Raw genomic sequence first — 14,151 nt, 5'->3', positions numbered from 1 at the left:
TGATAGTTTCGTGCGTCTAATCGCTGGAGTAATAATAATACTAATAATAATAAAAACAAATTGAAATAACCCTGGAAGTGCAGAGAATCCCTGCACGATAACAGCCAGGGAGCGAAGGGGCAGGGGCATAACATATTCTCTTCTTTATTCTTTTTTTATCCTCAGTTAATGAGGCAAATCACGTGTTAATTCAATTTTGTAATGCCAAAAAAAGGTCGATATTTTTCTATGGAGGTGCAAACTGCACAAGTCGTTGTCGTCCATGTAAGCACAAGTCATGTCATCAGTTGTCTGCTTTCAGGCAAGGCAGAACAATGCTGCAGATCAGTGTTATAACAAAACCTTTGTACGGCTGTTACACAAGTCGGTGCAAGTCAGGTGGAACCTGTCTCATGGAAGCCGTTCTGGGTCAGTGAAACATTGGTGGGAGCCTGTGGCTAGCCAGACACACACACTTCTAGATTCCGATTATTATAGCCTGCTGGCCCAAAGGGCCACAAAGGCACCCAGAGAGAGCCCTGTGTGAAAAGCATGCTTTATATAGCATGTATATGAAAGAAATCTCAAGTTCAAGTAACAAATTTGCCTTACATAGTCTTACCAAGCAGCTATTACTCAACAGACGTAGGAGCAGGATTAACCAAAAATCCTTTGTTAAATTCACATCTAAGATATTATTTAAAACTGTGGGGAAACGCTCTGCTACACAAGAACTACACTTGGCTAACAGTATTTCTTTACTGGATTAATGTACACATACCTAGGTGAAACATCCTAGTGTCACAGAATTAGACAAATGGTATATTTCAATTTTCAAATGGACCGGCCTAAGGATTTGCCAGTGTTGCAATAAGCAAATTAGGCTCCTTCGAGGGAGATGTGCTTTGGTAGAGTTTACATTATTTAATGAGCTGCTACAATAATGCTGGTGTAAAAAACTTGCATGAGCAAGGCAACAAAACACTGGGTATATTGTTAAGTGTGTTCATGAAAACCTAAGTGCGAAAGGACCTGAGATACAGAATGTTTAGGTATTTTAATCCATAAAATGTGTTACAATACCTAAACTTCTGTGTTTAATTGAGGTCTCATTAAACACTACTGTGCTATTGTGACAGAATTACAATATTGCTGCAATTGGAATTTTTTATTGGTTTTATTACAAAAACTGAAAGTTGGCAACCCAGTTAATCTGTGTAATATATACATTCTTTAATATCTTAACAGAAACTGTTAATATCTACATGATTTTTTTTTTTTTTAATAAAACACCATTCAACTCCAGATAAGATTTCAGGCCCAGTGAAAACACAGCAAACCTGTTCATACTTACTCTAAGAACAGCATACAAAAAACAAAGTTTAGGTGTACAAAAAATAATCACAACGACTCAACAGGAAAATTAAGCAATTTCATCTATAATACTGCACATGGCAGCATCCTTGTCCCATACTTTGTCCCTCTTTGAGGTAGGGATGCTCTTGTCCTGGTGACCTGCTGCCATACAGCTGGCACCTGCTTCCTCTACATCCATTGGTTCAGTTTTCAGCCTGGGGGCCTGCCCAGAAGAATAACCAACACTAACTGCTGCAGACACACTCCTTGTCCCATCACCAGCACCGTCCGGACCTTCCATCTGCGGCAAGTCATCAGGTAAGGAGGCAAGGCACCCCTGGATCATCTCCACCACCCTCTCCAGATGTTTCTGGAACCTCTCGGCTGTCTCTAGCCTCTGTCTCTTCTGCACCTCCATCATCACCCTCAGTGTCTCCCTGGCTTGATGTGGCCTGTATTCATTTATCAGGTGGTGCAAATGAACAAACAAAAGTTTTATGTCCTCCAGCTTCTCCTCACGCTTTATGCTGCCAGGGCTTTTGATAAGGATGTCCAGCAAGTCCAGAAAGTTCACGAGAATGGACATATTGAGCTTCTTCAACTCCCGTTTGTGGTCAAACTGCATAGGATGCAGCCTTTCAATTCCTTGGCTCTCCAGAGGCCGGATGATAAGGTCATCACACTGGAACTGGTTGCCAAACATCATGTAGCTGTCTCTGATGGGTGGAGGTGGCTTAGGAGCCAGGCCCTTACGAATGTTTTCATCTGTGTATTCTTTGATGTACTGCATAGGCGGAGGAGGCAGGGCACTAACCTGCTGAGGTTCACCCATGATGCTGACCTGAAACCATAACAAAAAATGTTGATCGGTCTGTTTTCCTTACCAAGCAATGCAAAACAAGTTCTTCCATTTTGAAACAGGAAATATTACATTTTTTGCACCACTTGTGAGTTGAAATTAGGGGTGCAACGAATAATCAACATCGTTGACAAAAATTGTTGATGAAATTAGTTGCCAACTAATTTATCGATTAGTTCATGACATCATTTGGCCGTAGCGACACCTTGACCCCAATTAGTTATTTGTCCTCTCTTGGAATTCTGGCAAATATATTATTATTTTCTTTGTAGAATATATTGTGTCAGTTTGGTGTGGTGCCGTGTAAGCTACTCTGTCATCAGTTAAAATGATCTGCCTTGTTAACAGCAAATCAGCTGGCACAGATAAGTGCAATGCACATCGTATACCTGTTCTTATACCTGTTTTGTCCATGACAGGATTGTTGCTACAGGAGAAACCTTCATTAAAAGATGTATGTTTTGAATGCAGTATTCATTTTATTGTCTTAAAATACTGACGCTTTTAAAGCTAAATTTAAAAGCGATACACAAACACTAGGGGTGTGACAAGACACTCACGAGGAGACACTATACTGCGTTCACAAGATCGAGATGAGACTAGATTATAATTATTTTAATGAAGTCTTCAGTGCTGAATTATTTTAAATTTTTAAGCATTAAACACTTAATTTCCTGCATTCTAGTGATTTTATCTGCAACAATTTATGGTGGAAATCTTTTTGTTTATTTGACGGTAACATAATTCAGGTGGTAGGCGTCAATTCAAAATGCAGTAAGGCTCTCGGGCATTCTGTGTTGTTTCAGATATGTATTTTCTCCTGCAGATCAACTCATTTAATATTATCCCTGGTGTATCAGCACACATGCAGGCATGATTTAGTCTTCCCCTCTTTTGTTTAGGGAAGTAAGCTCCTCAAATGTGCATGTGGCATCTTTTCACCTCAATGATAAATTAATTAATTTTAATTCTGTAATAAAGTCCTGGACTTTAATAGCTCCTGTGTTTAAGCAGGTTTTCTTCTCATGTTCAAAACTTTCTGCACATTAAAAAATCTCTCCCACATATCTGTGTTCTCTGACATGTCGAGAAAAAAAGTCAGTAGTACAAGACTCGTGTCATAATTTTCTTAAATATTCCTATAATTTTTTGAATCTGCCCTATACTCTGCTGTGCATATGTTATTACTCTGCTGGTAATAGTGTTATCCCCTTCAGTTTGGAAAACGAAACTAACTGAAAATACTTCACTCATCAGCCAGAAATCACCACAAACCCACACACGTTAACTTCAGCACCTCTAAGAAAGTGCAGCGCACAGTCCCAAACAAAGCAAGTTTGCGCTTCAGTTTTTACATGTTTATATGCAAAACTCTACCGGCTACATTACCACTCACATCACAACAGGCTGCGGCTCCCAAAGCGAGAGCGAGTTCACTTCATGACTATCACGGCAGATCTCGTGCTGTGAGATTTCGCGATCTGGCTTACTTTGAATAAACTACAGTGGTGTGTGAGGTGCTCGGCTCTGCAATAGCGATAGTGGTGTATGTTCCCCGGGGTGGAGCTTATATTCTCCAATGTGGTAGTGAATTGTTTGATATAAGTTAGAAACTAATGTGTTGAAATGGACTTGTAAGAATGTTATGAAGTGCGGAAGTGCTGAATATCTCGCAGTATCTCCGCCATTGTTGTGTTGTTTCAGCGTTATAATGCTGTATGTGACACCAATGTGAGATGCACTTTTTGAATAAGCAATGCACTATCTAAAAAGTGCAGGGAGGAGTCACATCGGCCCATGTGAACGGGCACTGCGCTAGTCTAGAAAATACTGCTACAACTACCAATTGCATAGCTAATATAACAACTCTATTACTATTGTTTAAAGTACCTATGGAGCGCTTTAACTACTACTAAAACCTCCAATCAATTTCCTTCTGTCTTACTGTCTGCCCTCTTACATTCTGTAAATTTCTCTTTCTTTTCCTTCATTTCTATCAGTCATAGTCAAATGCATTGCTTCTACCCTGTCATTACTGTTCTTCATGTCACTGAACTTTTGCCTATTTCCCATTTCCTTCTAATTCCTTTTGTTTTTTCCCTTCCAGCTCTGAGCCTTTCCCGTTTACTTGTCTCTTGCTATTGTTTCTCACAGCCTTTCCTTCATTCTTTGTCATTCCTTCCTTTCCCCTTTTTCTTCCGCCCCTCACCATTTTAGATACTTTCTGCTCCCTATAACATTACAACACACACTGAAAATACAGATTTAGTGCATCAGATTTGTTTAATATGTATGTCATGGATCAGCAGGACCTGCCTGACCTGAAACCAACTTTTTCTCAAAACAAGCTGACCCAATCCTGCGATGGGTAAGTTGTTCGCCCTTTTTTGGCATTTTCATAAATAGAATAAAATGTTTTACCAAGCGGAAAGTGGATTTCAGACAGCGTTAAGGCTTTAACGTTACCTAAAATGCCTTCGTCGTTCAGCCATTTAAGTCAAGTGTCTCCTTAACTGCCGAATCTGAAGCCAACTTCAGCGTCATTTTAAAAGGACAGTATTTTCCACTTTAATGTTGTGGGGAAAATAAGTTGGTTATCACAGTTGGAATACGTTACTCAGCTGTACTATTAACGTTAACTTAAAACGTAAAAATTTGTATGAACCAAGTTAACGTTTGCCTGCTAGTTATTAATGCTGATGAGGGCTAGCGTTAACGTAACAAGCGAGATATGCTAGCCGCTCGCGGCTGCTTGCCCTAACAATTCATTATCATTTAAAATCTTGAAAACCTTTATTCAAGTTGTTAAATAGGCAGCTCTTCAGTCTAACTTTATAACCAGACGTATACTTTAGCCAGCACGTTTTACAAACAAACGTAGTTACCAAACTAGCTCAGTGGTTACTGCTGGGCTAGCCGCATTGCTACTCGCTGAACATTAGCCTCTGCTAACTACTTACGCCGGCATCAAAAGCCACTTAACAAAATACGTGAATGTAAAGACAACGGCGATCCTTCTACACACCTCTGAAATGACTCCTCGGTTGCTCAATGTAGGCTTCGATATGAAATGTAACAGAGATTTCTAATCGGACAATTAGCTTAGGACTAGCTTAGCCCCTTTCACACACTTACACGGCCTCGTTTATGTCCCAATTCCATTGGCTGTACTGTGCTCGTCACAAATTTCTGGTAGTGTGGATTGGACGGTACCAGACGAACAACTAAACGCTGATTGGTAGTTGGATTGTTCACGATATCAAGGTTGGTTTTGTAGCATTTGATAAAAGATGGATTTATTCTTTAAAATAAATAGTTTTTATTATTTAAAATAAATCTGGCGGTAGAGATACAACGTAAGGAGGTGAGCTACGTTTAAGGGACAATAACAATAATGTTTAGCTTGGTGATTTCTAACCTCTATAATAATATTGTACATTGAACTGCTTACCAACTGCTAAGTAATGCATAGTTGAAAACACTTTTAGGTAACACCAAAGATTTATTTATATTTTGCTAAAACTACCTTTGTATGAACATTTATTTATTAATTTCAAGGACAGCACACATTAATCAACATTACTGTAAATGTGCCAGTGTTAGCCAGCTGGCTGCTTTTCAACTGCAGTCCGTGCCTATCACAAAAACCTATAGTTATAATAAAATAATAATAATAATAATAGTTTATTTATATAGCATTTAAGCACAAAGTCATTTCCAGAGTTAGGAAAATAAAAAAATAACAGCAGGCCATAATCATCATTAAAACAGTTGTCTGAGGTAAACAATTACACACCAATGTGTTTTATTATTTTTTATTATACAAATCTGAAAATATATTAGTAATGTATACAGTCACACATACTGTATACGCCTATAGATTTAAAACTGTTTTATGTCTATATACCTACCAGACCACAATCTCTTCTCTTTTACAATGCTCAAAGTGGACACAAATAATTTACATTACAGAAATAAAAATATTGAATATAAATATTTTCACCCCTAATAAATGTTAAATATATATATATATATCCTCAACCTTGATTTTGTGACATTGTGTTCATTTTCTACCCATTCCATTTAGACAAAAAGTGCCTTACCTTAAGTGAAACGTCAGCGAGACCAGGTGGTAATCCTCATCCAAAATTTTAATGCAGACGAAATTGTAGGAACAATTTTCCTGATGGTGGTGCCATAGCATCTATTTAAATCAAAGTTGTTTGTCTGGACGAATTGTGTTAGTTTTTAACTCTTGCCTTTCCAAAATCCTCCTCTCTAACTCTAACCATTATTTCTGAACAAGATCCAAAAAACTGTTCCCGTCATGTTTCCTGGAACCCAACTCTATTGTTCCATGAAGCTGTATAATCGTAATCGTGATTATCATAAGAGAGGGATTATTAAAAATGACAAAGACTGAAGCCATCTCAATAGCACTGTATCAAAAGCAGAGACAGATACGATGACAGTGAGGCATAATCAAATAAACAGCAAGGCAAATCATAAAAACACAGAATCAAGACAAAGTTACACAATACAGACACCTCTCCAAAATCTTCATTATAGCAGCTACAAATGTGGAAATGTCCTTGCACTGCCGAAACCTTTGTTTCGATACGCAGTTAGTTAAGAAATTTTGTTTTCAAGTACATTTAAAGTGTTCACTGGGTGTTGTTTTGATTTATGCTCTCATTTTTTTTAACACCCCTGTCCAGCCTTTATATTTTTACCATAACTTTATTTCATCACCAGAATACATTGTTACCTTCAAGATGCATAAATTGGTAGAAAATGTTCAAAAGAGCCGAGATTAAAGAATCACCCTCCTACTATGCTGCACACTCACTGACATATTGCAACATAGTCAGTGAAAGTACATGTGACTGCATGTGCAGTGTGTGTGTGCAAAGGTGTGTGTGTTTGCTAGCACAACCCATTTCATGCCGTAAGGATGTGGTTTACCGAGTGCAACAACTTTATGCCGGAAGCTCCACAGCTTCTATCAAGTTACCATCCACTACTTTTTTTTCTGTCACTGTAAAGCACTCAGTCTCTCTCTCTGTGAGCCAAAACCTAGCAGTGTTTCTCGTACTGTTTTTCACAGCTGTGATCATGTTCCCCAGGGTGATTTTGAAAGCAACTATGATTAAAAAATCTCAACAAAAGAAAAGAACATCACCATGCAACTACAAGGAGAGGTTTTTTGTATTGGACACCCAAGATCTGAAGTATTCTGAACGCCGTCCGGGGGTAAGTATGCACTTAATCAATGAATACACTGGCTTTAAATGTAAAATTATATAATCTGGAGAGTGGGTCTGTATATTTGGCTTACTGGGAACCAACTGTAGTTCAAATCATGTCCACGGTGTGTATAGCAGACAAGTGAAGATTATGTTCTTTCAGAAAAAGCCCATGCTGAAAGGTTGCATCGAGCTGTCCAGAATCAAGTGTGTGGAGATCGTGTGTACTGAGGTCCCCATACCATGCAACTATAAGTACCCTTTTCAGGTGAGGTTCACGCACACTTAAAAATAAACAATTATTAACTGTAATGTTGTAGACAGTAAGTATAATATATGATTAAGCATGTAGTACAATTATGCCATAACACAGGAACGATGTAGTATTTTCTCAAATGCAAATGTCTCTACAGGTTTTTCATGACAACTATTACCTCTACATTTTTGCTCCAGACAATGATTGCCGTCAGAGATGGGTCAGAGCTCTCAAAGAGGGTTAGCAATTTAAAAAAACATGCTTCAATCAATGATTCCAGTGCAACTAATTGCAGTGCACTCTCACAAGCAGGATGTTTCAAATGATGTTTTTATTCTGTCTGATTCAGAGACAAAGCATAACAATTTGGTTGCAAAATACCACCCAAACTTCTGGATGGATGGAAAATGGAGATGCTGCCAACAAACAGAGAAGCTGGCGCCAGGTTGCCACGTATATGACCCTGTGGGCTATGGTTTGTACTGTTTCTTCTCTTCTACTTATTTCAAATATATTTTCATCTAGGACTTAACACCTAATGTGTGTATTTGATTTAGCCTGACATTGTCTCACGTAATATATCACATACACAATGTAAATAATAGTGTGATACACATGTAAGAGAAATGTGGTTAGGGCAGATCTAGGTCTAAAGTTAGCAGTGTTGCGTAACTTAGCATTCTACAAAATCCAGTATAAAATTTATAGTTTGTACAATTTTTCTAATTATCTCCACAGCTTCTAAAAAGCCACTTCCTCAACTCCCGGATCCAGAGGTACTACTTTCTAAAGTATAAAAAACCTGCTGTTGAGATATTATTAATTTGGAATGAAGTTGTCATTCTGCTCCGCTTGATGTTGTTAATAATTGTACATTTTCTTTTAAGCAATGCTCTTGTGGTTTGAGCACAGATGATTGTTTTGCATCTTTGCATCTCGGTTCGTTATCTTGTCTTGCTCAAATCACATGATTGCTAGGCCTTCTCTATAGCTGACAATTTGATACTTGTTGTAAAACATAATATGTGCATTGTTCAATCTAATATAACCCAAATGGCGTTGTGATGAAGCTTGTCCATTTCTGTTTTGTCTGCTGCGTTTCTTTTTAAAAGAAGATGTGTAAAGTAAAAAAGGGCATTTTGTGTTTATAAAAGTATTGCACAGTAATTGCTCTCCTCACAAAAATATGTTGCTAAAACAGAACATTTTCTCTGCCAGATAGGGCCACACGATGCAGGACAGAGGATGGTCATCGCTCTGCAAGACTACAAGCCGGACGGAGACGACGACTTGCCTCTTCACAAAGACCAGGAGTATAACCTCATTAACAGCTCCAACTCTGACTGGTGGACCGTAGAGGATGACAAGGGGTAAGGCACATAAATGCCCACCCCAGTCTTAGTAACAAGTTTCATAGAATTTAATTGCACTTTTTTTTTATTGTGAGGATTATAATGAGTCTCTTATTAATGAATATCTATTCCCAATGCTTCATCAGGAACAAGGGGTTTGTACCCAGTATTTACGTAGCTGAAAAATCTGGCAACAACTACGGGAGATTTAAGTGAGTTTGATTTCATTTTTCTTTTTTGTGCTTCTAACTGGTAACATGTGGATATCTGCAAATCCACTGTAGAATTAATTTATTTGTCTTCTCACAGATGGTACAATAAAAATATAACCAGAGGGGATGCAGAAGACTTGCTGATGAAAGAGGTAAAACCAATATCAGTGTTTAAAGATGCACTAATTATTCACTTTATTTATTTACGCCTCCAGCTGTGTTTTGACGGGGTAAAAATGCTCCAAATAATAATTCTGATGATAATTAGCAGGTGTTGCTCCTGTACGAAGCACTGCACTTTGTGTTGTGACTGAGCCAGCTCACAGAAATCATGCATTTGCAAAAAATAATGCAAATGCACCTGTGCAACAAGATTCTGACGTAACATGGGACATGAAAAATGTCTCATAACCACAAAGTTTCCTCCAATGTTGAATTTCCTGCTGTGAATTGCTTTGCTAAGTTTTGCAAGCGGAAGGTGGAACAGCTGTCCATCATCTATTCCACAACATGACTACCGGGCCGGTGCTGGTATTAGCTGCAGGTTAAACAAAAAATTAGTAACCATGTCTAATGTGTATTACAGGTGTATTATTGAATTTTGATGATTTTATGTTGTTGCACTACTCTGCTTTTAGGGGAAAGAAGGTGCATTCATGGTGCGTGACTCGAGACAGGCGGGTGTCTACACAGTGTCGGTCTTCACCAAAGCACCGGGGTATTTATACTTCCTTCTTACGTATTAAACTGTTACAAATAGTGATATATGATGATAAGCTGAAAGGATAAGTAACAGCTTGGCACGCCTGGTGAGTAATTACAATCAACCTGATTTGAAATCTTATACTGTATATTAGAATTTACTGTGATTATTTCACACTCAAAAAGCTCCCTTTGCTACGTAAACGAATCTCTTTATTTACGTTTTAGGTCTAACGGGGAGAAGAATCCAAGAGTGAAACATTACCAGATCAGACAAACAGAAAAGGGAGAGGCCAAATTTTACCTGGCAGAGAAATACCTGTTCAGCACCATTCCAGAGCTCATCCATTACCATCAACACAATGCTGCTGGTAAGTGTGGGGCTTTTCCGCATGCAACAGTAATATTATGAATAACTTCAGAGGCCAAATGGAAGTTCACCTGAAAAAACAGCTCATGCTTCAAAAATGTTGAAGCAAAAGGCAAAAGAATGTGTTGCTCTGAGATGCTTTGTAAATATGCATCCATATATCCGTGTGTTCTCTGTGTGACAGGCCTGATAACGCGTTTGAGACACCCTATCTCCCAAGACGGAGGCCGCTCCCGGGACACTGTTGACCCCTCAAAAGGTTGGAGGACATACTGTTGTGTAATTTGCCTAACTTAATGCTGAAAATCTTGTTTTTGCTGACCTCTAGTTTCAATAAAGTGGTCTTCATTCTCTAATATGACCTGTCTCTGTGGTTATTAACTGAAGAAGAATAACAGTGCTGTTGTTCACCGTATGTTTGCTGCCTGACAGATCAGTGGGAGGTGGACCCCGAGGAGCTGATCTTGGGTGAGGAGTTAGGCAGCGGCCAGTTTGGGCTGGTGCTGGAAGGGAGATGGAGGCAGAGGAAGGTGGCCGTGAAGATGATAAGAGAAGAGTGCATGTCAGACGAGGAATTTAAAGAAGAGGCGAGAGTCATGATGTAAGTGCCATCCACAAAGTTGCCTCATGTCGTTCAGGCAAAATGAACCAGCTTACGTGTCTGTGTGTGTCTGTGTGTGTCTGTGTGTTTGTGTTTTAACAGGAGATTGTCCCATAATAAGCTAGTTCAGCTCTATGGTGTGTGCACCCAGCGTTCTCCCATGTGTCTGGTGTCTGAGTTCATGGAGAACGGCTGTCTGTCGGACTATCTACAAGCCAGGAAAGGACGCCTGTCTCAGGACACAATGTTGGGGATGTGTCTGGATGTCAGTGAGGGGATGGCTTACCTGGAGAGCTCCAACTTCATCCACAGAGATCTGGTAAAACCAAGAAACGAGAGCTTTTTACGATATGCTTGTGAACCTCCGCACTGTTATAGTTAAACCTTCCTCTTTTTTTGCAGGCTGCCAGGAATTGTCTGGTCTCAAAGAACGATGAGGTGAAGATATCTGACTTTGGTATGACCAGGTATGTCTACAAACAGTATTCTTTACTGCCCACCATGTTGTGTGCAACTCATAACATTATTTATTATGGCTTTACTATAGTTAAACTGCTGTGTAATGCTGTGTGTCCGCTCTCTGCACTGTAGATATGTGCTTGATGATCAGTACACAAGCTCCCAGTGTTCCAAGTTCCCTGTCAAGTGGTCGGCCCCAGAGGTCATCAAATACTGCAAGTTCAGCAGCAAGTCCGACATCTGGTCATTCGGTGCGTTCATCTGCCTGTCCCTGTGCCTTTTGTTCGTGTCTGACTTCCTGTCCTTGTAGCCATAACACATCCCTCCTTTGTCTCTGTGTTAACCATTCATGAAATTTTCAGATCCCATCTACAGCTTTCACAGGAAAACACTTTCGTCGACTGGCTGACTACACATCAAAATCACCCATGCTTCCCTGATAGCACACTTATTCTAAGTTTCTTCGCTACAGTGAACTAAAGCAGAAGCTCAACAAGACCACAATGACTTGGTGCAATTTTCCAGTGAGGGTCTCGGGACACATTTTATGCCAAGCACACAAAGCAAAAGATTGTGTTGAAAATAATGTTGTGGAAAACCCAGGAGTTACAGAAGCAATTTTTAAGGCGTGCATTTTTATAAGATCTGAAGAAAAATTAACGGCAGTGTAAAGGCATTGGGCCTTTAAAATTTGATATATTTAATTGATTTATTCATTACGTGTGTGTGTATTTATGCCAATGGCTGTTAACCACTGGTAGCCCTTTTCATGATGCAATGCCATCTAGTGGATTTGCAGAAATAGTTTTTGGAAGAAGTTAACACTGTTAGGACCATCGCCAAAACAGGCAGCAGCATTTGGACAGTTCCCTGGGACAACATGCTGTGTTCAGAAGTTAGGACTTGCTTGTATCCAACTGGTGCAGGTTTTTGTGTTGAAATAAATGTGTTTAATTACAACTTATGAAGCTGTGAATATTTAAAAACGTTAATACTAAACTGTAAGTGACAGCTCTGGAGGTTATACAGCATGTGTAAAAATTTGCTACAAAAATAACAATAATCTTATTAGCCGTTTATAATTGAATCAACAGTCACTCCTCTTTCTTTGGATGATGCCTGTCATTATCATTCAAAACATATGCAAAAGAGATAACATGGAACAACCACCAATATGAAAATGATTAACCAGAGACACCAGAATTGATTTTGGTTTGTCCTCCTCACTTGAATGGTTTAACTGACCAACAGTCAGTCTCTCTGTATGTGTGTTTGCTCTGTAACAATCTGAGTCTTGCCGTTCACCCCTGCTCAGGCGTGCTCATGTGGGAGGTGTATAATGAGGGCCGTCTTCCTTACGAGAATCGCTCAAATGTTGAGGTGGTGGAGTCCCTGAACTCAGGCCTGCGGCTCCTGAAGCCACGCCTGGCCCCAGACGCTGTCCACCAGCTCATGGAGTGGTGCTGGAAGGAGGTGGGCACAAGAACTTATTCCAAGTAGAAGAACTGCTGACATGCACAGCTCTTTGTAGTAATGCTTTTTTTATTCATTCTCAGAAACCTGAAGATCGTCCGTCCTTTGCTCTCCTCTTGCATGAGCTGGCCTCCCTCTCAGACCTGTGAACCAAGATAAGATTTGAGGTTGCTAAGTATAAAAAATAGCTCTATTTATTTATTTATTGATGTATTTACCAGTTGCTTGTCAAGTGTTGTTCAAATGTCTGTAAAGTTGTTTTGAGTAAAATGATTACAAAACACAAGAGAGTTTCAAATTCATAGATTTTGCACTTTATCTGTTTCTCTCCTCTGTGTACAGTCTATGCTTGAGCAGGCTCACACAGTCCATTTACACAGCTACCGCTGCTCACAGCAGGCTTATGTTAAGGTTTCAAATAGTCTAGAGGGTCTCTGTACACTGAACATGTGAGATGATTATGTTGTTTAACCCACTGCTAATTAAATTAATCCTTTCAATAAATGTTTTTTCCCCCTCATAAGTTGTCTATATTTTCAGCTCTACTCCAGGGGCAGCTTGTTAACAAAAGTAGGTTCAGGAAAAAAAAAGGTTCTCGATTGTTGCCACAGAGTGTTGGATGTAAATATTAGGACTTAAAATACAACTTGCCAAAGCTGTAAACAGCTTGTTTGCTTCTTCACGGAGAATAGTACCCTACCTATAGCAAACTTGAATTCAGGTCACTTGCAATCAATTCCAATGGTGTTTTCAAATGTCCATAGAAACTGTTCAAATCACTGCTGCAACATAATTCACGTCCCTGCTGTTCAACTGTATGCTCAGTAGTCTACTGTATGTATGCTCCAGAAGATCACAGTTTTGCCAAAATATGGCTAAATACTGCACAGTTTTATTCAAAGTTACTACAAAAATGCAGTTTAGTGTGGTCACAAAAAAGTGAATAAAAGGCTATCAGTGCTGGCACCAATGTAGTGAGTGAGTTCACAACATAACAGGTGAACGATCAGTCTCTGTTCAATCAGGCAGTCAGTCAGTCAGTCGACCATGGCGTTCTGCTCTGCAGGAAGTAGTGGCCAAAGATAGAACTACAGGTCAGGCTGTGCTCTCTGGGCCAGAAAGACACTTGCACCAAACACTCACAAGTACCAGGTCAAAGGTGGATCTTAATATCCATCACAAGATGAAAAAAATGAGTTATTAAACTTTCCTGAGTATGAAACACATCGAAATGACTATTCTATAGAGCCTATTTTCACGTATAGGCCTATGGAAAGTGGCGCCAT

The 14,151-nt window shown here is 39.4% G+C and overlaps 2 protein-coding genes across 6 annotated transcripts; one reads left to right on the top strand and one right to left on the bottom strand.

The window, feature by feature from the left end:
• Positions 1–1,132: 1,132 nt before the first annotated feature.
• med7 (mediator complex subunit 7) lies at positions 1,133–6,322 on the bottom strand. Of its 4 annotated transcripts, none has more exons than XM_038700208.1 (2): positions 6,298–6,322; positions 1,133–2,176 (listed from the first exon to the last, which is right to left on the bottom strand). In XM_038700208.1, the coding sequence occupies exon 2, from the start codon at positions 2,165–2,167 to the stop codon at positions 1,403–1,405; it is 765 nt and encodes a 254-aa protein (XP_038556136.1). In that variant the 5' UTR covers positions 2,168–2,176; positions 6,298–6,322; the 3' UTR covers positions 1,133–1,402. The 4 variants fall into 4 exon arrangements, with proteins under 4 accessions (XP_038556136.1, XP_038556135.1, XP_038556134.1 ...); XM_038700207.1 differs by lacking the exon at positions 6,298–6,322 and adding an exon at positions 5,220–5,356; XM_038700206.1 differs by lacking the exon at positions 6,298–6,322 and adding an exon at positions 5,330–5,352.
• On the top strand, positions 4,082–13,388 carry itk (IL2 inducible T cell kinase). Of its 2 annotated transcripts, none has more exons than XM_038700203.1 (18): positions 4,082–4,562; positions 7,321–7,447; positions 7,604–7,708; positions 7,854–7,935; positions 8,046–8,171; positions 8,435–8,472; positions 8,915–9,066; positions 9,195–9,260; positions 9,358–9,412; positions 9,899–9,978; positions 10,191–10,333; positions 10,517–10,591; positions 10,765–10,933; positions 11,036–11,252; positions 11,336–11,400; positions 11,525–11,643; positions 12,708–12,865; positions 12,949–13,388. In XM_038700203.1, exons 1-18 carry the CDS (start codon positions 4,483–4,485, stop codon positions 13,012–13,014), a joined length of 1,923 nt encoding a protein of 640 aa, XP_038556131.1. In that variant the 5' UTR covers positions 4,082–4,482; the 3' UTR covers positions 13,015–13,388. The 2 variants fall into 2 exon arrangements, with proteins under 2 accessions (XP_038556131.1, XP_038556132.1); XM_038700204.1 differs by having other exon boundaries at positions 4,083–4,562; positions 7,302–7,447.
• Positions 13,389–14,151: the final 763 nt, after the last annotated feature.

Source organism: Micropterus salmoides, unplaced genomic scaffold, assembly GCF_014851395.1.
Source record: "Micropterus salmoides isolate LMB-PRFRI ecotype aquatic unplaced genomic scaffold, ASM1485139v1 Ms_hic_scaffold_5, whole genome shotgun sequence".
NCBI lineage: Eukaryota > Metazoa > Chordata > Actinopteri > Centrarchiformes > Centrarchidae > Micropterus > Micropterus salmoides.
This window is presented reverse-complemented; position numbering and strand designations above follow the sequence as displayed.

Bases quoted from the DNA above. Each gene is read 5' to 3' on its own strand.
- itk (XM_038700203.1), top strand. From the start codon at position 4,483: ATGTATGTCATGGATCAGCAGGACCTGCCTGACCTGAAACCAACTTTT. The intron at 8,172-8,434 runs GTTTGTACTGTT...TTATCTCCACAG, and splicing joins ATATGACCCTGTGGGCTATG to CTTCTAAAAAGCCACTTCCT. The intron at 12,866-12,948 runs GTGGGCACAAGA...ATTCATTCTCAG, and splicing joins TGGAGTGGTGCTGGAAGGAG to AAACCTGAAGATCGTCCGTC.
- med7 (XM_038700208.1), bottom strand. From the start codon at position 2,167: ATGGGTGAACCTCAGCAGGTTAGTGCCCTGCCTCCTCCGCCTATGCAG.